The sequence below is a fragment of the Rattus rattus genome, chromosome 2 (genome assembly GCF_011064425.1).
Source record: "Rattus rattus isolate New Zealand chromosome 2, Rrattus_CSIRO_v1, whole genome shotgun sequence".
Classification (NCBI taxonomy): Eukaryota; Metazoa; Chordata; class Mammalia; order Rodentia; family Muridae; genus Rattus; species Rattus rattus.
In genome coordinates, this window is record NC_046155.1 from 6,959,851 (window position 1) to 6,980,831 (window position 20,981).

Sequence of the window (20,981 nt, forward strand, 5' to 3'; positions counted from 1 at the left end):
GCCCCTTCCTCTATGAATACCTCGCTGTGCAGGGCTCCGCGTCTTGATCCAATTTCTGTGATTTATATTTTCCATAATTCTATTTGGTCAGGACTTTCAAATTTATTGCACAGTTGTGTTCTGTGTTCCCTGTAATATAGGAGAACGCTGTTTGCCGAGCTTGCTCCCTCGTGGGAAACGTGCTTTCCTGCATTCCTCTCCCCCCTTGATGTGCTAGCTGGAGCTCCCCTCGCCTCCCCCCCTTTCGGGGTGTCTGCAACGTCTCCAGGCAGCCAGCCTTCCTCCCTAACCCTCCCGAGGCTGGGCTGTTTCTTCTTTAAACAGTGCTGTTTTTGGGCTGCTCAGGCAGCTTTCTAACATGGAGGGCTTGTTCTGGGGATGGGGACAAAGAGGGCCTAGGAATAAAAAGTCTCTGACAAAAACGGCTGCAGACCAAGTTCTGCAGGGGCATTGGGGTGCAACACCGTGTGCAGTTTGCCGCAGTTGCTAATAGCAGTAAGACACCTCGAGTTTTCCCGGGGCTGTTCTGAGGCGCGCTCCCATGGTGCTCCTGTCCTGCAGCACTACCTCCCAACCTCTCCAGGTCCCCTGTGCATGATAACACAACACATAGACAGTAGAGGGGAGTCTGATAACTTTATTTCTAGACCCCAGAGGGCGAGGACATTGCAGCAGGGTAGGCCCTGAGTTCCCAAAAATGCCTGGGCCTGAGGGTTGGAGAATACAGAGCTGGAATAAGGGACCCTGGCAGGAGTCAGGGTTGATGGTCTCTGCTGCGGGGCACCTCTTGGCTCGTTTACTTCCAGCGCCCGCCGACTTTGCCCTTGGCTGTGGCACCGGCCTTCTTGCTGCTGCAAATGGGAAGCAAATTGGGCTTAAGGGTCAGATGGTCCAGCTAGCTAGTGGAGACCTTCAGTTCCTGTCTCCCCAAGCTGTTGCCTCCACTTCAAGTGCACACACCTCGTGCCAGACTGAGCAGTGGGAGCTGACTCACCTGCAGTAGGCCCGACAGGGCCTGGACACTAGTGTGGTTAGGTCAGTGTTAGCGGGTTACCTGGGCTCACCTTCCGTCCTCCTGCTTTAGCCAGGGGGACTGCTGCAGACAGACCCATGCCATCCTAGCTTTGAAAAGTCATGTTTTTGAAAAGCCTGTGCCTTTCAGGATGGCAGTTAAGGATAGCCAGTCCCAGGATGTAAGGACCCCTTACATTATTTGAGCACCTCTGTACCCCAGCAGGCTGGAAGCAGGGTAAGTGCTGTGTGAGGCTCCGGGCTGGCAGGAGGATAAAGGTACATGAGCTCTGGAGCTACCCCAGTGGGATCTTGGGCTGGCGATGTGGTCTCACAGGTCTTCCTGAGCATCCTGACACATGTGTACACCCATGTGCACATAGCATTTCATCAAGCCAGCCTGCCATGACCCTCCAACCTTCCCAAGAGAGCCGTGAGCCAATAGTCCCTTCCTGGTAGTATGGAAGGAGGGAGAAATCCCAAGAAACAGGAAGTCTAAGCACCTCCACTCGATTTTGTGTGACAACCCCATGTCCAGGCTCAGCATCAGACTCCTAGCATTATAAGAACCTGGTAAGGGGGTCACTGTTGCAACAGGTCCTGGAATCCTGTGGGATCTGATTCTTTGTATGGACGGTCAATTTGTTTATTCATTCATCCTTTCTCCACAATGTCCCCTTCTCCTCCCATCTTCTGTATCCCAAGCTGGCCTTGAGACTTACTCCACATCCTATCTTGAACTTCTGATCCTCCTGCCTCTGCCTCACTCACAAAGTTCTGGGATTATGAATGTGCTCCGACTAAGGTACTGAGATCCAACTAAGAGGCCTTGTGCATGCTGGACACATACTCTACCTTCTGAGCTATACCCTCACGCCACCTCTTTTGTTGTTATTGTTGTTGTTAATTGAGATAGGGCTTCAAGTAGCCCAGGCTGGCCTTGATCCTGTTTCCAACTCTGGAGAGGCATTGAGATTGCAGATACTCATTACCACACTCTGTTACAGGCTCCCTACTGGTTAGCACATCACAGAGGGGAGATATATCACTAACAAACCCCATCTGGCACCTCCTACATGCAGGAGAGGAAGGAGCCAGTGGGTCCTGGGACCCAGTTAGTCTTGTTATTGCTCTGCTTAGGGCCAGCTACCAGGAACCCTCGTTCAGGAACTGGCTAAAATGTCTAGGTCCTACGTAGGGTTGCAGGTGACTGGCCCCGGGGACTCTAGGCCCAGCACAGAGCAAGAATGGGCTGGGCTACTTACTGCTTCTGGGCTTGGTCAATGCGGCTCCTGAGGGTGGTAATCTGTAACAACACAGGTGACTTACTGTGACAGGGATCCCGGAAGCCCAGCCGAGCACTGGCCAGGGGACACATGTCTCCACCACAGGGCAGGCCAACTGTGGCATCCCCGTGGTATTCTCAATGCAGGGACACAGCCTCCTGTACCATTTTCCTTACTGTATCCTGGCTCCTTTGGAGAGGGCACTGTTGTTTGTCCTTGGGCTGTGTCTTGACTTGCTCTCTCTAGCTACCACACACAGCAGCTCCCAGCTGGCCACTTACCTTGTGGCTGTGGCAGGATGCAGGCAGGCGCAAGGGACAGGGTGGAGGTAAGGCCTTTAGACCTCTCTAAGTTCCACCACTGACTCCTGATCCTGACTTTCCTGCTCCTTGGTCCATGTTGCCTGCTCCTGACTTGGTGGCCCAGAGGTCTCTGGGAAGGCAAGGGCCTTCCTTTCTTATCTGCCAACAAGGGCATCAGCCTGGCCTCATAGCCACCAGCTGAAGTCAGGAGGGAGGAGCTGGGGCAGGAGGGAAAGGCCCTTTGCCACCAGCATCCTCAACAACCCAAGTCTTTGCCATGCGAGATGCTAGCTGAGCATTGCACACCCACAAGCCTGGCCTATAGCAGGCTCTGCCTACTCACAACTTGGCCAGCATCTCCACTCTGGCCCGGACAGTCATGATCTAGAAAAATCAAGATGGTTACCAGGTTGGGTGGGCAGCTGAGGCTTCGAGGCCCTGATAGGTATCGGGCCAGTCTTCTGATGAGCAGGCAGACTCTTTGAACCCAAGAGATCAGATACTGGCAGAGTGTATCTGGAGGTTATGGGTTCCTGACCCAGCTACTGCTGCTGAAAAGAATGGCCTGGTTTCTGCTGGGTGGAGCCTTCTTTGAACTAGTTTCTCGGGTAGCCTTGAGGCTGAGGGATGGATCTCTTTCTGGGGGAGGGGGATGCCATTGATGGAGGTGTGGAGACCAAGGCTCTTCAAAGTTGAGCAGCTAAGTCCTGTCATCTACCCAGAAGTTGCAAGACAGTTTTAGCTCATCTACCCAGAGGTTGGAAGAAGGAGATAGGACTCATAGATTGTCTATCTTGATGGCTATGGGAATGCTCGTGCATGAGTTCCTACCTCTCTCCTCACTGAGCACTGGAGAGACAGGAGAGAAGGACAGCACTGATTTGCCAGTGAATCCAAGGTGTTTGCATTTACCCTAAGCACAGTAAGGCACCAGGACAGGTGCTCTTCCCTGCTTCCATGGTGTGTAGGAACAAGCTTGTTTCTACCTCATCCCCCAAAGAAGGCCCTGCCCCATTTCATCAGTCCCTGACCTTGCCCTCAATACCTTTGAAGGTTGCAACCCCATTCTAGATGCCCTGACCCTCCCCCAGCCCCCAAGAGACACAGTACTAAACCCTCCTTTTCAGTTTCAGATGAGTGTATGAGTCACCCTAGTTATGTGCTTGTCTTCCCTGAAAAACCAGATGTCATGGGGACCTCAAGAGTTTGAGAACACATAACAGTTCCAGCTACAGCGCTGGCCAATTCAGATGCAGGGCCCAGGCTGATGGATCAGGGCCTGCCCTGAAGGACAGTCTCCAGCAGTGGTCCCTGCTGGGCTTAGTGGAGCCAGGTCTCAAGGCAAAGGCAGGACCAGAGTATGACTGGGATATGGGTGGAGAGTTGACCCCCCTCGAGAGAGTAAGACTCTGCAGACCCAAGAACTAGAGATGTCTGGACTCACATCATATTTCTGACGTTTCAGCTTCTCCCCAAATTCAAACTTGTCAGTCTCCAGTTGGTACAAGGTATCCCAGAGTTCCTTGGCCTTGTCCCTGGAAGACGGAAAAGAGGAGGTTTGATGGGGTGAAGCTAGAAAGGCAGAGCCCAGGACCCTGCTTCCTCTTCCAGCAACCACAGAGAGCATTTTGCATGGCTCCCCCACCTCAGCTTATCATCACTAAGATGGTCAATGTTCAGAGGTTTGCGCCTTTCAGCAAGAATCTTCTTTTTCATTTCCCGGGCTGTCTGTTTCTTGCCTCTCTTCTGGTCAGCCTAGGGAGGGGAAAGGCGATGAAGGGCCCAGTCTCAGAAAGGTAGGTGAGACAAACACCAGCCCCACTTGAAGGCCGTCCTTCAGGGCTCTGAGAGTGTGTTCCTTACCTTGGCCAGGTAGCTGCTGTAGTTGGCACCCATCGAGGACAGAGCCTTTTTCTTCTTCAAGTCATCTTCAGCTCTCCTCTTGGCATCTTCCTCCTCTCTTCTGGCCTTCTCCTCCTGTGGAGACCCCACCCCCACCCCCAAGATCCTCAGGGGCTGTTCTTTGAGCAGGCTCCTGGAAGGAAGCTGCTCTTTTTTTCAGGGTTTCTCTAGAGCAAGAAATATTAACCTGGTAGCTCTGATTGTTGGCCCTAACAGAGGACCCAGTAAAAGGAATGTCTAAGACCCTGTGCTTTTCTGGCTACACAGGCTTGGAGGCCGCAGACATAGTCCTTACCGCCAGTCTGTTCTGGCGCTCCCGCTCCTTCTCAGCGCGAATCCTTTGCTGCTCAGCCCTCTCTGCACGGCGCTTTTCCTGCAGCCAAGAGGCCAAACTGGTCAGCCCTTCCCTGTCATGCCCAGTCCCTGTGGAGTACCCAGCAGCTTCCCAGGGCAGCAGCACTCACAATTCTTTCCTTAAGTGCAATTAGCTCCTCTTCTTCTTTCTTTCTAGCTTCAAAGTGGCTGTCAATGAGGGCCTGGAGCTCCATGAGGTCCTTGTTCTGACGCTTCTTCTGGATATCCTGGGGTGGGGAGGCGAGAGAAAAGTTTCTACCCTTTCTTGCCAGCCTGGGACCCACCTCCAGCTAGGGATACCTTCTGCCAGGTTCCCTACAACTGCTGCCTTCCTGAGTGAGGCTCAGTGTGGCCTGAACCACGGGGTCAAGATAGTGCCCTTCCCATAGAGGAATCTAGACCCTAGCTAATCATGAAGCCAGCACCATTCTTGAGGTGACCTGGCTCAGACTTGGCTCTGTCATCCTCAGAGATAGCCTCTTGGGCCTGGTAGAGAGGAAACTGTGAGACTAACTTGCTGCATACGTGGATGAGTGCTTGAACAAATAAATGGACAGATGAATCGGTGGCTAAATGAGAGACAGTTGAGAGAAGGGATAGGTAGATGAGTGGATGGATTTGTGGGTACAAGAATGAATGGGGGGAGTGGGAAGGGATGTTGACTTCCTGGGATCTAGGAGTGAATTAGGGGAGTGTGGCCTAGAGTTGGGCTGCCTTGGGTATGGTGGCTTGAGAAGACCTGAAGCCTAGCCCAAAGTTCAAAGGCTAGAGTTTGGGGTGAGGGTGATCTGGGTCCCACAAACTTACATCGAAGTCTACTTTCTCCCCTTCCGGGATCTTAGGAGCAGTAAGTCTGGGGAAGAGACACAGAAGTTGTTTCATAAGCAGGGACAACTGGGACCATCCCACAGAGGAGCCCAGCCAGACTCGAATCTAGGCTGGCCCTCCTTCTCTTTCTTGCACCCCTGGCACCCAACAGAGCATGTATGTCTTAGCTAAAGAAGCTTTGCCTGACCCTTTGTTCTTGGGTTTCTAACCCATGTCCCCTACCCCTACCCCAGGAGTAGTTTGTCCTTTCCTAGAAGGTATCACCCCGCTTGTGTCCACCTCTGTTTTACTCACTGCTTCATGCCACCTTTCTCAGACACATAAACAAATGTAGCCAGGTCCTAACAGAAGGCAGGGTGGCTACCACAGGTCCTCCAGGGGCAGTGACTGGCATCAGCTTCTGGGGCAAGACCTGTTCTGTGGCTCTGAACACTTTTAATCTTTGTGAGCGCCCAAATGAACGAGAGCCTGTAAGGGGAAAAGGAGCCCCCAGCCCGCTGGCCGAGCGACCCCCTCCTCCTGCCAACACATTCCAGATGGAGCAGAGAGCCCAGACAACCGCGGCTTTTAGAAGCAGGCCACAGAAGAAAGGGGAGCTGAATAGCGATCAAAACCTGGAGAGGGAAGGGATTTTTCTAAGCTCTGAAGCCCCAAAGTTCCCTCCAAGGGAAAGCTGTACAGATGATGTTGTGCAAATGAAAAACTTATGTATGTGGGGGGAAAAAAAGAGCAAAAATTGAAACGCAGAGGGGGAAAATATCCAGACCAAAAAAAAAAAAAAAAACCTTTTCAGCAAATACAGAGAAGATTTATATCCCTGAGTAAACGGACGATTAAGCAAACACGGAGACGTGTCGGCCATGAGATAAACGAGCGAGGGGCACAAGCCACTAACTTGCAAAGAAAGACGACCAGTTAACAAACATGGACGGTTAGTGGTGGTACCATCAGAGGCATGCGAAGACAAACAACCATGAGATGCGGTTGGCTGTTCATCAACGAGTGAGGGGCAGACGCCCGTTCCCGCCTTTGGGCGCGGAGGGTGTGGGACACAAGACTGCTCCCAGCCCACGTAGGAGACCGCCTTGGCTGGGCCCTGGTGGAAAGCAACTTGGCAGTGAATGTCAAAGTCTTCAGAGCATTGGTCTTCTTTGACCCAGTAATTCCAGTTCTGGGAATGTGGCCTAGGCAAATAGCCCTCAAGATGGAAAATGATTTCTGCCCAGCGTTATTTATGATTGTAAAATATTGGGGGAAGCCTGTGATCGGGGAATGGTTAGGAAAATTATGGTTTGTCCAATTGATGGAATATTATGTGGCCATTCAAAATATTTAAGAAGACTATGTAAAAACATGGAAAAATACTTATGAATAGTGCTAAATTTTTTTAAAAGCAGAATTCAAGGCTGTATAGACAGTCCCGTGCTTGAAAAAACATAGTCAAGTTCTTTATTTTCCAAGAACTTCATGTAGAAAAAGAACAGGAAGAAATAAAGATCTTTTTTCCCCTCCCTGGTCTTTTCCGCAGTCTGGCTGGTGGGTGAGTGGGAGAATTATGGATGGATTTTTTTCCCCTTCATTTGACTTTTATGTATTTTCCAAATTTTCTTAATGAGGTGTTTTATTTTCATATTGAGAACATAAATAATTTTTCTAAGATGAGAAACTATCTCAGAATCCTGCATTACTTTATGTGAACTTGATTTAAAACAGCATTCAAGGGAGGAGTGTGGGCCAGCCGCACGCTTCACCTAGCTCCATTCTTCTCTGGGGGATGGGGAGGGAATGAGGGGTAAGTGCCAAAAGTTCAACCTGGCTCAGAGAGGGGGACCAGCAGAGAGGCTCAAAGGGACAGAAGGAACGGCACATGGAAGGTTGTGGATTCATCTACCTCTCTGCAGAGTGGCTCAAAGGGGCTCAGCTCTGTTCTTTTGGAGGGGTCCATCCAGAGTGGGGTCTCATCTGAAGTGGGAGATCCTCGCCTCTCAAGCCCATTTTTAAAAAATTAAAAACAAACCTATCTGGAGACCTGGGCAGTCTCCCAGCGTACTAAGGCAGAGCAGATATGTGGTGCCTTCAGTCTCAATTCTGAGCTTTAGCCTGTGGCCAGTGGCCTCCTCCTTGACTGCACTGGCTGATGGGAAAGAATCCCAACCTACTGTCTTTCTATTCATTTCCACTGCCAACGATAGTCCCCATTATCCTCTGCCAGTTGAGCTTTTCTTCTAAAACAGGCCTGGACTGCCCAACCTACCCTGTCCTGGCATTCCCACATAGCTCTACCTGGATTCCACACTTACTTGGGTCTTGGTTTCTCCTCTATCATGACAGCCAGCATGGGAAGAGGAAGAAAAAGAGATCAGGTAAGGTAGGATGAACCTCCCTGCCACAGGCTTCTACTCAGCCCACCCAGGCCACCCTCCTTCTCAGAAGCACCATGCCTACAAAATCCCCTAAGGGCTCTAGGAAGGACTTAGGGTGTGGGCATGAAGGCAAGAACGGGAAAAACCACAACAAGACATGTGTGTCCCTAGAGGGCTGGGAGGGAGGGAAGGTCAGAAGACAAGAGGCCTAGAGGACAGGTTTCTAACATCTGAGAGGCTGGCTTGTCTTTACTGACCAACCAACCACCTGCTTCTAAGTGACAGAAGCCTGGCCTTAGCCCCCTAACTCCATGGCGGCTGCACATAAAGCCTTAGCACCTTGTCCCTGAGGTCCCGTGCCAGGGAGAAAAGGAAGACAGACAGACATGGACAGATAGAGTAAGAGGGCTGGAGAGTTGACAACACAGACACTGGACTGTTGGTCCTTCTTGCCAGAGGCCTGTGCAGGTGGAGCAGGGGGCTGCAACAGCGGCTGGCAGGCCTTACCTTCCTCGTCCTCCTCCCGCTCCTCCTCGGCGACAGCATCTTCATGGTGTGGGCGAAAGCACACATGCAAGAAAAAAGCCACGCGGCTGCAGAAGTGCAGAGGCCACACAGCAGCGGTGGCCACACGGAACAGCAGAGGCAGGCACGCACAGAGCCCCGTGCCTGGGAGTGGCAGGGCAGCTCCTACACCTTCCCATAGGCTTCATCCTATTCGTGGAAGCTTGCTGTCCAGGCTGGCCTCTAACTCTCAGTGTAGCTAAGGATGACTTTGAATTCCTGGTCCTCCTGCCTCCACCTCCCAAGTGCTGTGATGAGGGGTCTGCTCTGCCACACCTGGTCTATGCAGCACTGGTAACTGAACCCAGGGCTTTGTGCATGCTGGGCAAGGAGGCTGGGCTCTGAGGAGACAGCATGGGGACTGGAGCTAGGTTTCCCACTGGGAAGATCCTGAGGCTGTTCTCTACCTTCCAGCGGTCATGGAATCTTCCGTTGCCTTCTCCCACCTACTCTTGTACCTGGGCATATACTATGGTTGTGACAGTCACTTCATTTCAAACTCTTTGTCGAAGTCTTTGTTCATAGATCCTGCCTGGGATCCAAAAATATTTCCTGGCTCATCCATATCTGTGAGCTTTGACAGGTTCAGCCCTAGGACAGGGCCTCCTGATCCTGGGAACCTGCCCTCTGACCTCCAAGAGGCTTTTTCCCATGCATTTTGGTGGGGCCTCTCTTCTTCCCTTCCTTTTGAGCCTTGCTAGGCCGGTTGTTCTGAGGAAAGGCTACTTCCTCTGAGTGTGACCCACTCCAGCAGAGGTTGGGACCGGTATTGACCATGGCTGCTCACCATCACCCTTCCTTGCACTGTCCATTAGCCCTGCGCTGGCTTTAGCAGAAGCAAGGCCACTGACACATGTGCATTCTGTCTGCCTGGAAAATGGTGAAGCCTGACAGGGAAGCATCTGGGACTCCTAGTACATTTGTACTTAGCCAGGAGCCAACAAGCCCCATCCACCTTGTGGGTGGGGGGTCTTGCTGCATGTTCTGACCAGCGCCCTTCTGGAAGACCTAGTTCTTACCCCTCTGAAAGACATATGGTTACTTAACAACCAAAGTGTGTTGAATAGGCAGCTTAGATCTACAGGAGAACCTGATACCACTCTTGCCTAACATCTTAGGAGTGGCCGTCCAGGGAGCAGTGGAGAGCTGCAGAGCCTTCGCCTGCATGAGGTCCAGGGGAGTGGCCTGGGGAGGAAGTGAGGGACTGATGGGCTCACCCTACCCTCATGACATTCTGGGGACAGGGAAGGATGGGGTGCTCCCAAGAGTTGTATGCGAGGCAGCTGCATAATGGCAAGGTAAGGCTTCCCCCTGTGCTCTGTCTCTCCACCCTTCTGTCTGTCCATTTGTCTGCCAATAAGTCTCAGTTCTAGTCTCAGGGAGGCCTGGCAACCTCAGATGTGTGGCCTGAGAACATCCCTGCGGCCCTCTCCTAGCATGCTCCTATCCAGGTGCTTCCTTTCAGGCCCAGCCACCAGGAGCCTGTCAGCATGTGAACGGAGGGGCTGAAATGGGTTCCCTGAGTCCAGCCCCTCCTCCCTTCCCCAGTGTAACCAGCCCTGCTGCTAGGCTGACAGCCCCCCTCCCCCAGCCCCGTCAATTCTGCTTGACGGGTGTGTCTGGCTCAGGCCCAGGCAGCAGGATGGGATGCTGGGATCTGACTGATTGCCTGTTCGCATGCATGGCCCCTGGCTGTTCCAGGTCTCTGACATCCCCACCTTGGGCCTCAGCCTGACTGCTTCACCCCACTTGCCCCTCCACCCTCCCTTCAGACTCACCCCTCCTTACTTTCCTCCCTCTGGCTTGCTATCTGGGGTAGGTTGGAGGCTACCTATCCAGCCTCTTTGCTTTGCTCTACATATCCTGATGAGGTCACAGAGGGTCCCCATGAATCTCTACCACCATCTTCCTAAGTAAGACTGACTCTGAAGACCCAGGGCAGCCCACACGCCCCATTCAGTCTTCCTGACGGAGGCACAAGAAGAGCCTTGTTGCTCCTTGTCCTTAAGTGCTGTGACTGAGACTGTCTGCCACCGAGCCCAGGAGGTTAGGCTAGCTTCCCCATTCTGTACTGTCCTCAGCCCAGAGGCCAGCAGGGCTTAGTTGGTAGTGGGTGCATTGGTAAGGGAGTGAGAGACAGTTAATCAGAGAGGGGTGAGGGAGGAGGGGAAGGCCATAGCTGTGAGGTGGACCTGGACCTACCTTCTTGGACTTCCTCTGTGGAGCAGCACCAGGGGAGGAGAGAGGGAGGGAGGAGAGAGAATGAATGAGTGCAAGGCAGTGTGGGAGAGAGGGAGAGGGACAAACAGGTGTATAGCAGAGATGGGTGAGTTACACGGCACCCTCTTGTTCCTTTTCGGCTGGCTCCTGCACACACCCCCACATGGCCACATATGTCATGTGGCATTGAAGTCACGTCACATACCTGGTTCGGGGGCTAAGGAGGGCCACGGAACAAGAGGCAAAACCACAGGTCAGAGGTCAGAGAAGGGATCCAGGTTAAAAGGAAACAGCCGGTCACCGAGGGGTGGGATACGTGCAGGGAGCGAGCAAGATACTGTTAGAGTTAGCTTGGGGTCACGACACCCTCAATCCCATAGCCCAGATTCTGGGGCCCCGGCTCAGAACTTGGGAATAGGAGGGGCTGAAGAGAACAAAACTCACCCCCAACCTGTCCTGCCTCACAAGTAGGGAAACCGAGCTGAGGGTTGGGAATCTGGTTCTTGCTTTTGTTGCAGCGTGTCATTTAGTTCCTTCCCTCACCTTCCCACCTCCTGTTTGCCCTCAGCTGGGCCCCAATCTAGAGTTGAAGCCTACTTGGAGGCTCTGGTACCCAAGGGGAGCAGAGTCTATTCCAAATACTTCTTTTCTTGCCATCCCAGAGCGAGGTGCTAAAGCCCTTTCCTTGGACCTCTGCATGGTATAACCCCTAAAGAGGGTTGAGATGAAGCCTGTGATTGGGTTGATGGGGGACACGACTGGCTAGAGAAATTGACTAGGGAGCAGGCTGTGGTCTGTCCTCACATCAGGCCTTGAAGCAGGGCCTCTGGCTAGTCCTGCATCTCTTCCTAATGACCTGAGCTCTTTGGACATTTGGCTTGGTGGATCTGGCGTAGCAAAGGTCTCAGTCATCACCATTGGATTTCACTGACTTCTCTGGGAGAAGGAGACTCAACCCACACCTGGCTCGATAGTCTCTCCCATCACTCCTGTACTAGGCTACCCCCTCTAGCTTTGGAAACAGTTGGCAAAATTTGGGGCAGCTGTACAGTTTGTGGGGCTTCTTGGAATTCTCATTCTCTTTGGTCAAGCGTTGGCCATGGTTAGTGGGTTATGTGGGGCCACATGGGGGGCCCCTTGGTTGGCTGGCGCCACCTTGCTTTCCTGCCCCCTTCCCCACACCACATGGCTCCAGCCAGACCCTGGGCTCCACATGGGGACCAGAAGTCCTGTATCCTCATACCTTCCTCCTGGACTTCTGCGGCCGAGGAATGCCAGGGAGTGCAGGGTGGCAGGGAGGAGAAAGGATAGGATTAGAAAGGAGCACACGGCAGGCCCTTAGAGACTGAGGCTGAAGTCAGCCCTGTAAGAGGGAAGGTTACACCAAATTCACCATTAGAGGGCAAGGGCAAGTGGGGGTCAAGTCCTAAGCCAACTCACCTTCCTCCTGGGCCTCCTCTGAGGATGAGCAAAGGTGACAGAGAGATAGCATGTAGGGAAGAGAATGAACAAGGGCAGACATTAGAAACAGGGGCTTTCCTGGGTTCTCCTGGGCCAAGCAGGATGAGCAGGTCAGATTCCCATGCTTGGCCCACAGCGGCTAGCCACAGTGAACCGGGACCCTTAAGCATCATCCACCAATGTCCCTGTGGGGTACTGAGTTTGTACCTTCCTCAGGCCTTGCCCTCTATACCCTACATCCCATGTCTGGTGTTTGTAATTCTATTCTATAGGGTATGGGAGTGAGGATCTGGGTGAAGCTCTTGTGTTTAACCATTTCTGACCTAGGTGGTCCCATCTAGCTGCCCAGAATGAATGTAGGTCAAGAGGCTTTGAGAAAACAAGACCCTTATGGCCAACCCTAGGGAAGGGCAGCCCCCAGGGCCACCTCTCACTCAGAAACCAGCCTTTCCCTCTTCTGACAGCAAGATGTTTGCTCAGGTTGTTAAGGTAGCAGGTATTTTCAAAATATTTTGAAAACACAGCACCCAGCAGCCTTTGCAGGATGGCCTGTCTGGTGAGTCGCGTGAAGTCTCCTAAGCTGAGCAGGTGCCAGGAGCAGACAGCTTGTCAGGCCTGGGAACTGCTGTGCTGGGCTGCTCCCAGGTGCACCAAGACTCAAGGTTTTGCCCGCCCACACCTGCCCAGGCACGACAGAGCCAGGGAGGGGTCTCTGGCAGCCCAAGGGTACAGTGAAGGAGAGATGCTAAGAAAGGCAGAGAGAGAGAAAAGGATAAAGACAAAGAAGTAGAGGAAGACGACGGAGACAAAGAAAGATAGAGAAAGCGCTAGAGAGACAGATAAGGAGACTAAAAGAGAAGCTACAGTGACTCTGAGGGGTTATAGTGCATGAGGTCAAGACCTTTGTTATTAATGAATGAGTTTTAATGGCCAGAAACACACCCCACTTCACACACCATGGACACAGTGACCACAGGGCATGTGTGAGTGGTTAATGAGTGTCTATTAATCCACCGAAGAGATAGCGGATTAATGGTTTAATTAATGATCAAGCCATTGACCATTAATTAAATAATGGCATTATTAATCAATAACAGTTAATTAATGATGAGTGATGATGGTTAATAGTGCAACCATGAGGAAGGGAGTAAACTGTTAATTGTCAGCTCAGGGAGGATGCCCCAAGGCCTTCCCAAGGATGGGCTTTGAGAGGCCTCTGACTTCCTGAGTTACCTTCCTCTTCGTATTGTTCTGCATTAGAATAGAACAAAAGAAAGGAGCCGAGTTAGCAGAGATAGGACTGGAGGGGGTGAGACGTTTGAAGGACACATCCGCCTGCTCTGACTGTAGACAGCTGGTACTTGTACTAGCTAGGGATCAATCAGGTTTGGGATCTTCGGCCCAGAGATGCTTTGTGGTAGCTTGGGGAGATGGTCAGTCAGCAAAGTGCTTGCTATGTAAGCACGAAGACCTGAGTCAGATACCAGGATTCAAATAAAAGGCCAAGTGTGGTTACACACTCTTATAATTCCAGTGCCGAGGAGGCAAAGACAGGAGGACACACAGGGGCTTGCTGGCCAGCCAGCCTAGACTAATCACCAAGCTTCAGGTTCAGTGAGAGAGGACCCGACCCCCCGCCCCCATCTCAAAAGGCAAGGAGGAGAGTTCCTGAGAAAGGACATCCAAGGTTGATCTCTGGCCCACACGTATGAACACATGTGTAGCACATCTGAAAACACGCGCACGCGCACACACACACACACACACACACACACACACACACACACACACACACGAACACAGAGGCTTTGTGGCCTTAGAGGGGAAGACATTTCAGCCACAAGGGAGACATTGGATGTCTCTAGATTTCATGTCCTGCTATGGCCATGTGAGCGACCAAAGGTGACAAGGACAGGGAAGCTGCCCACCCAGACTCGAGTTCTCAGGGCTTCACAGACACGAAGGTATACAGGTTTGGGGCAGGTCAAGGTGTGAGCACCACAGGAAAAAAAGTAAGCCAGAGATTCAAGGTTGTTTGGGAGAGAGATGTCTCTGAAGCTCAATGACTGATCTAGCTGGTCAGGGACTCTTGGGCAATGGGTCCCCATTGGGTCCATAGTCAAAGTTCGCCTCCCACAACAAGAGCGACTCTTCTGTCTAGAGATGGAAGTACATAGAGAGAAAATAGAGAAGATACTTACCCTCAACTTGTTCACTGTCATGGTGGAGGGGGTAGTGGTGAGAGAGAGAGAGAGAGAGAGAGAGAGAGAGAGAGAGAGAGAGAGAGAGAGAGAGAGAGAGAGATGAGTTTGAACTGTTGACTTGAGGCAGATGTCTGTAGGTGCCAGGGGTCCCATTCCACCAGCAAGAGAGGTGACCACACAGCAGGGTACTCACGTTTCCTCGTCAGACATGGTGGCGGTGGGTTGTGTCTGGAGAGGGAACATCAACAAAAGGGACAGTTTAGGAGTTGCCTTGGTTTGGAAGCCTCACAAAAGCAGGCTCTCAGAGATGGGGGCCTAGAGGGAATGTTCAGAGACTGCAGTTGAGGATCCCCCTAATTGACCTTTCTCCCTACAACTCCGATCCCCCTTCTCCTCTTCCTGGCTCCAGCCTGGGACTTAGACTCCATAGCTGATCAGCCGTGGGAAGGTTGTCATGTACATCCAACCCTGGCCAGATGCCCCCTGTCACCAGCATTTTCACGGAATGCCATCCAAAAATGGCAGAGACAGTCACAGGTTGTGGGTAAGAGCTTCAGGACCCTCTGGATCTGGGGACATCCTTGCTTGTCTGAATTGATGGCCTCTGGCCAGGGAACCACCCTAAAAGGGCTGAGCCCAACTTCAAGGGTATAGATATTCTGTCTGCCAGCTCTTCTTCCCTGAGTGAGCTCAAACTTCCTACTGTGCCTCATATTTGCCTTAGAAGTTCAAGCCCCTTTTGGGGTCCTTTTTTGTGTTCTCTGAAATCCTCTGAGCTACCCCTTCAAATTACAGAGCCCATAAACGTTCAGTCTCTATCTCCCATTCCTGTGAAATATTTGGAGACTGAACTCACAGGGGTAGGACATGGGGACTGGACTCACAGAGGTGAGTCTGAGAAACTTCTCTGTGGGAAGCCTGAGCTTGACAGCCATGTGCCGAATGGATTGAGCTAACAGAGCTTCAGGTCTCCTAGCACCTACATCTGGGACTGGATGCACAGGCTCAGGCATGATGGCTACAGAGAGAGAGAGAACTTGGTTCCTGTGAATTGGTCATTGTACATGCCTACAGTGTCTGGGGCCTGGGAACCTTCAAAGAACTGTATCAGAATGTTGACTCAGGGTTTGACAAACAAAGGTCATAAAAACACAGCACAGCTGACTTGAAGACAATAGCTTTGGTGTCCCCAGGGAGCACATAAGAAAACTTGTTCAGTGGCTAAAAATGCACCAGCAGCCTGATGCTAAGGTGGGAGCTGTTTCTAAGCCCTGTTGATAACATTAGCTTTCCCAGAACAACTGAAACTTCCTGCAAAATTAACCCACAGATACCTGGGAGGCCCGTGGCCAAGCACCAGGCTCAGCCCTGCCTCTCCCAGAGCCTCTGTGTAGACTTCACCAACCATAAGTAAGCCACCCGGCCAGAGCTGCCCCATCTTCTTGTTCTGCTCTGATCTCTACCAGTCCTTCTAACTGCCTTCTTTACTGTCTTCTGCACTCCCCCCCTCCAACAGGGGCACTCTGTGGGGTGGGAAGGCCGGTGGGGTGGAGCAGTTGAGCTGAGGTTTTGCTACCTCTGGTTTCCACTGGACCCACACACCTGTCAGCAATGGAGGGAGGGGGTAGTGTGTGTGTGGGGTGTTGTGCCAGCAGTGGAGGGAGGGGTAGTGTGTGTGTGTATGTGTGGTGTCATGCGTTTATAAGGAGCCAGTGGCAGCTGAAGTGTCCAAAAATAGGCATCAAAATTAGCAAGACTCCTCTGTCCTGAAACCCAAGATGGCAAGTGGGCAGGATACTGAGAACAACCCAGCCATCTTGGCTCCCCTCCTGGCTCCTACGGGCATCCATCCAGCAAGGACAGCCTTGCACCCTTCCAAAGTGAGGTAGCAATGCCCTTGTTTGAGGTTGGGAAACTGAGGTTCCTGGTCTTCTATAGAGGTCCTGAAGGCCCACTTGAGCATATCTGTGCCTCCCCACCCCCATTTCAACATCCCTGTAAATTAGGGAGAGGCAGAGGTGGGGTGTCAGGGATGGGACGGGATGACCGATAAACAACAAACAACAGAGACTGAAAACAGTTGTTCTATAGGGAATTCTGGCCTTAGAAGAGGGTGCATGAAAATAGCCTGTGAGGTCAGTTTCCTTGGGGATCCATGCCAAGGTCCCTTCCTTCAAAGGTGACAAAGCCCAAAAAGGGGTAAGGGGTCCTTCACTCACTTGCTATAAGAAAGACCCTTGTCACTTCCCACTTTGGGCCTAGTCTCCTCTGACCAACCTTGCTTGGTCCCATCTCCTCCAAGGATTCCCAAGGACATTCTAGAAAGCTCAAACTCAGGAAGTCAGGAATCCCAGCCTGGAGACTTAACAAAGGCGGGGGCCTGGAGGGCTCGGGCCCACCTGTTTTCCCAGCCACACGATCAGATATGAGCTTCCTGCTTAGGCCCAGGGCCTTTCATTCCCTGTCCGGCTTCAGCTTGGCTCCTGATTGTCTTCACCTGAACCTTAGGAATCCGCCCCAGGGGCTCACAGATACCTCTCACTGGAGTTTCTACCTAGGGTGAGGAGATAAGCCTATCTGCAAAATGGATCCAGCTCCCGGGGCTCCCGGGATGAGCTGAAATCACATTCTTTTTCTAAGGTCGTTCTTTCAGAGTCCCAGAGTGGCTCCAGCCGGCTGCCAGGCAGGCAGCTGCAGGCAGTCCTCAGAGCTCTGGACAATGTCCCTTGATTTGATCCTTATCTCACCCTCTTCACTTCTCCGTAGATCATACGTTAGGAGGGCTCCTAAGTTCTGAGTCACCCAGGAGCCCCACTCCTTCCTGCTTTGCATGCCTTTCTATTCTGGTTTAGAGTAAGGTCTTCTATGTCATCCCAAGTTCTCAAGCGCCATGATTCTAGTCATCAACATATAACACAGCAAGAGGCACAGGACCCACTGAATCCTTATATGCTAAACAGCCAAGCCCGGACACAATCACCCACTCCTAGGCAGGCTGTTCCCATCCATACCCACCTGCAGTTGAGTCTGAGAAAGGTTGGGGGCTCCTTGTGGACAGGACCAGCAGCAGGCACTGTCCAACGGCCTCACCCCTTCATGTTATAGTGACATCTGATCTTCTCTGGCAGCCCATTGGCCAGCAGATGGGTGGCTGGGGCACGGGGCATGGGAAGGGGGAGGGTGTGCCCAAGCAGGCCCCTGACCAAGTATAGGAATGCCCCAGAGGAGGAGGCCCAAGGAGGCAAGGATGGGGGAGACATGCCTGGAGGAGGAGGCAAGGTCCCCAACTGTTCCAGAAAGGTGTCAGCTGCTATTTTTACCCACCCTCCCCCTCAGCAATGGGCACATGCTTGATGGGCTGAGAGAGGAGGAAAGCATTGGGTCTAGACCAAGGTTGTTCTTGAGTCAGGCTGTTGGGGAGGGGTCATCAGAGCCTGGGTTTTGAGTTCTTTGGTCCCCTGTTTCTCTGCCCAAGGTGGCTTGTAGAAGTGGGTACTTTGTTCAAGATAGGTGTACTCTATGTGGTACCCCCTGAAGCTCTGCCCTATTTCTCCATCATAGAGACAGCTTAAGATACCCACAGAATGAAGAACCCTGAGTCCCTGGCCCATGTCATACACAACCCCTTAGAGGCCAGGTCTATTTTTCAAGTACACATCACTAGAACACGTCATATGAGAAGATAGGAGAAATGATGACCTAAATTTTATCCATGGTTGTCCACCTTCTTCAGAGACTGGGGAAGGCTAGGCAATGTTTGGACCCTTTATTGGTCTGGGGGCTCCATACTAAGTTGTGGAGACCTGGAGGTCATATCTCTGTCCAGGGACATGGGCCCTGCTGAGCAGACCTGGTCATGAACAGACCTGGCCAAGTGCCTGGCTTTTCTTTCTTCAAGACTCCAGGGGGCACCATCCAACCATGGACACCTCTCCTGGGCCTTGTGTGCCCAGATAATCTCTAGGGAAACTGAAGCATCATGTAGCAAGAGATGAACTGGAATTTGCCATTCACTCTCTCAACCCTCCCAGACCCCATGAGTTGGACATGGCTGGTGGGGTCCATGGATCTGTTCAGTTCAGGGAAAAAAGCCAATGTGAAGTGTAAAGTAATGGTAGGTGAACCCTAGGGAACACAGACAGGGCTCTGGTCCTTTCACATCCTAAGGTTAGAGACATCAGGATGACCAGCAGGAGGTTCATAATATCCCAGTCTTAGCTGAATCTTAAGAGAGGTTCTGGAAGGTTTGGATGGACCCACTACCCATCTCCTACATGTTAGGGACAGGGCCATAGAATGCTAGAGGCATACAAGATCCATCCAACTTGTGGTCCAAAGCAGAGTGGGGCCAGTCTTCTAGCCTGCTGGCTCACAGAACAGAGCTTCTCTCTTGCTCTCCTCTGTTCTAAGCACCTGCCCCTTAGAGGTCCCTGGAGTTGCTGCGCTACCTCAACCTTCTTGGCCAGAACCTATGCTTCCCTCCATACCCATCTACACCATTGGATAGATAGGGTTCAGTGAGCTCCAAATAGTGTGGACGCCCAGCTCAATCTGGCCTTGAGGGTCATGTAGAGTTTATGAAGCTCTGCACTAGTGCCAAAGGGACTCTAAATCTCTTCTGTGGTTAGGTCAGCCTCTCTTCTCATCTGGTGCTACTGAGACCAAGCATATCACTCAGCTGAAGAACACAGAGAGCAGACATGGGGGATTTAGTCCAGTCTGTGGTTGTTGAACCCCTGAATCCAGAAGCTCTTGTCTGAGAGGAATAGGGGCCTTAGAGGTCTATAGGTGGGTATGTTACCATCTCTGTAGTGGCTCCTCATGGCCAGCAGGGGAGGGTGGCTGCCCACTTCAGAAGCCTTTGGCATACGCTTTCAGTGAGGTCAGAGAGACCAGGCAGGTCTTATTTTGAGTAACAGTCACCTCCTCCTCAGGGGAACAGGCCCAAGGTACAGCGGGACAGCATAGAGTGGGCACTGCTGGATCAGCTATTGCCGGCCACCAAAGACTTGAGCAGGTAACACATGCAAGGTAATATACAACAGGTCCTACTTGGCTTGGCTGGGGCTTGGTGGGGAGAGGAAATAGGACAAGAGGCTCCCTGGGAATCTGGAAGAAGACCGGAGCCCCTGGTGGAGGTAGGGGACAAAGTCTGTTGGATAGGGTATGGAATTCTATCCGGGAGACTGAGAGGCAGTGGCTTTGCAGAGTAGTTGTGGGGGATCCCTCAAAGTTGGTGAACATCTGACTTTGACAGAGCCTAAAGGACAGAGGAGGTTGCGAGGAGCCTGTCCTTCAAGTGTCTTGACTCCAGTGGCCTATACAGTTGACTCCTGGAATAGTGGGGTTTTCAGAGGCCACTCAGTCTGGCAGACTGGGAGTGGAGGAGCCCCTGGACCCTGAGCCTCACCCAGCGCCCCTACTTGACCCACTGTGGCTGGCTCTGCCAAGCCCAGGATAGTATTGGCTGACATGGCACTTGGGACTCAGCCATTGTGATCTGGGTGGCAGCAGCTGTCTCTATGACAGTACCTCCTGGTTCTAAAAACACACTGATTGGCTGGCTCTGCAGGTATTAGGGCACTTCCCGAATTCTAAAGTGAAGTGGGCCTTTACTTTAAGCAGGGCCTGGAGAAAGAAGCATCAGCTATTGGGCCTTTCAGGAGGCTGGCGGAAAGATGGAAGGGCAGCGTCCTTGTGTCTCTGGCAGGGTGGGCAGTGTTACAGCAGAAGGAAGATGCCACATCTGAGGCACACCTTGCACCCTCCTCTTGAGGCCAAAGAGAGAGGCTGGGAGAGTCAGGGGAGCATGGTGCAATAAACGCTTTGTCCTCTGTCACCTGGCATGCCCATTTTGGTCCTGTGCGAGAGTCTTGTTCCCCGTCCTGTTATGGACCTTGAAGCAGCTCCTACCTGCTGCTCCTGGTCACCACCTCATTTGAGTAGGAAGGGCCGGAGTGTCCTCTGTCCAGAGAGAAGCTCCTGTTTGAGCAGAGTAGGGCTTGATCGTGGTGAGCTGTGAGCAGGCGGGATAAGGCCAACCTGTCTGTTTCAGCAACTGTAACTGCTGAATTTTAATCGTTCAGAGCTATGTGTTCCTACCAGTGGGGTTTAAAGCTTTTAAAGTCAAAATTCTGTGTGTCTAGGTGGATGTTACAGTCAAGGTTAGACCACCATTAGTCAAGAAACTCCAGATTCTAGAGACAACAAGGTTTAGATTCAGGCCCAGGGTAGGCCTGGCAAAGGGAGGGTGTCCCTGAGAGACAACCCAACTGCCATTCACTCACTTGTTCAGCCCTTATATGCTCGCTCATCCTCACATATCAGCTCTCATAGTCACTGTTTCCCTTCCTTTCTTCTCTCCTTTCACCATCCATCTTCTCATATACTCATCTATCTGTCCATCCATCTATCCACCCATCTTCCCACTCAACTACTTACCCATCAACCTATCCATTCATCCACCACCTATTCCCTCATCCACCT

At 52.1% G+C, this 20,981-nt stretch overlaps 1 protein-coding gene across 13 annotated transcripts; it reads right to left on the reverse strand.

Annotated features, from left to right (window-relative positions):
* Positions 1-612: 612 nt before the first annotated feature.
* Tnnt3 (troponin T3, fast skeletal type) lies at positions 613-17,608 on the reverse strand. Of its 13 annotated transcripts, none has more exons than XM_032891374.1 (17): positions 17,511-17,608; positions 14,689-14,723; positions 14,493-14,506; positions 13,525-13,542; positions 12,271-12,288; positions 12,074-12,088; positions 11,036-11,047; positions 10,813-10,827; positions 7,984-8,002; positions 5,663-5,708; positions 4,966-5,082; positions 4,797-4,874; positions 4,463-4,576; positions 4,245-4,354; positions 4,044-4,134; positions 2,277-2,317; positions 613-851 (listed from the first exon to the last, which is right to left on the reverse strand). In XM_032891374.1, the coding sequence occupies exons 2-17, from the start codon at positions 14,703-14,705 to the stop codon at positions 797-799; spliced, it is 780 nt and encodes a 259-aa protein (XP_032747265.1). In that variant the 5' UTR covers positions 14,706-14,723; positions 17,511-17,608; the 3' UTR covers positions 613-796. The 13 variants fall into 13 exon arrangements, with proteins under 13 accessions (XP_032747265.1, XP_032747266.1, XP_032747267.1 ...); XM_032891375.1 differs by lacking the exon at positions 2,277-2,317 and adding an exon at positions 2,943-2,983; XM_032891376.1 differs by lacking the exons at positions 2,277-2,317; positions 17,511-17,608 and adding exons at positions 2,943-2,983; positions 8,554-8,592 and having other exon boundaries at positions 14,689-14,705.
* Positions 17,609-20,981: the final 3,373 nt, after the last annotated feature.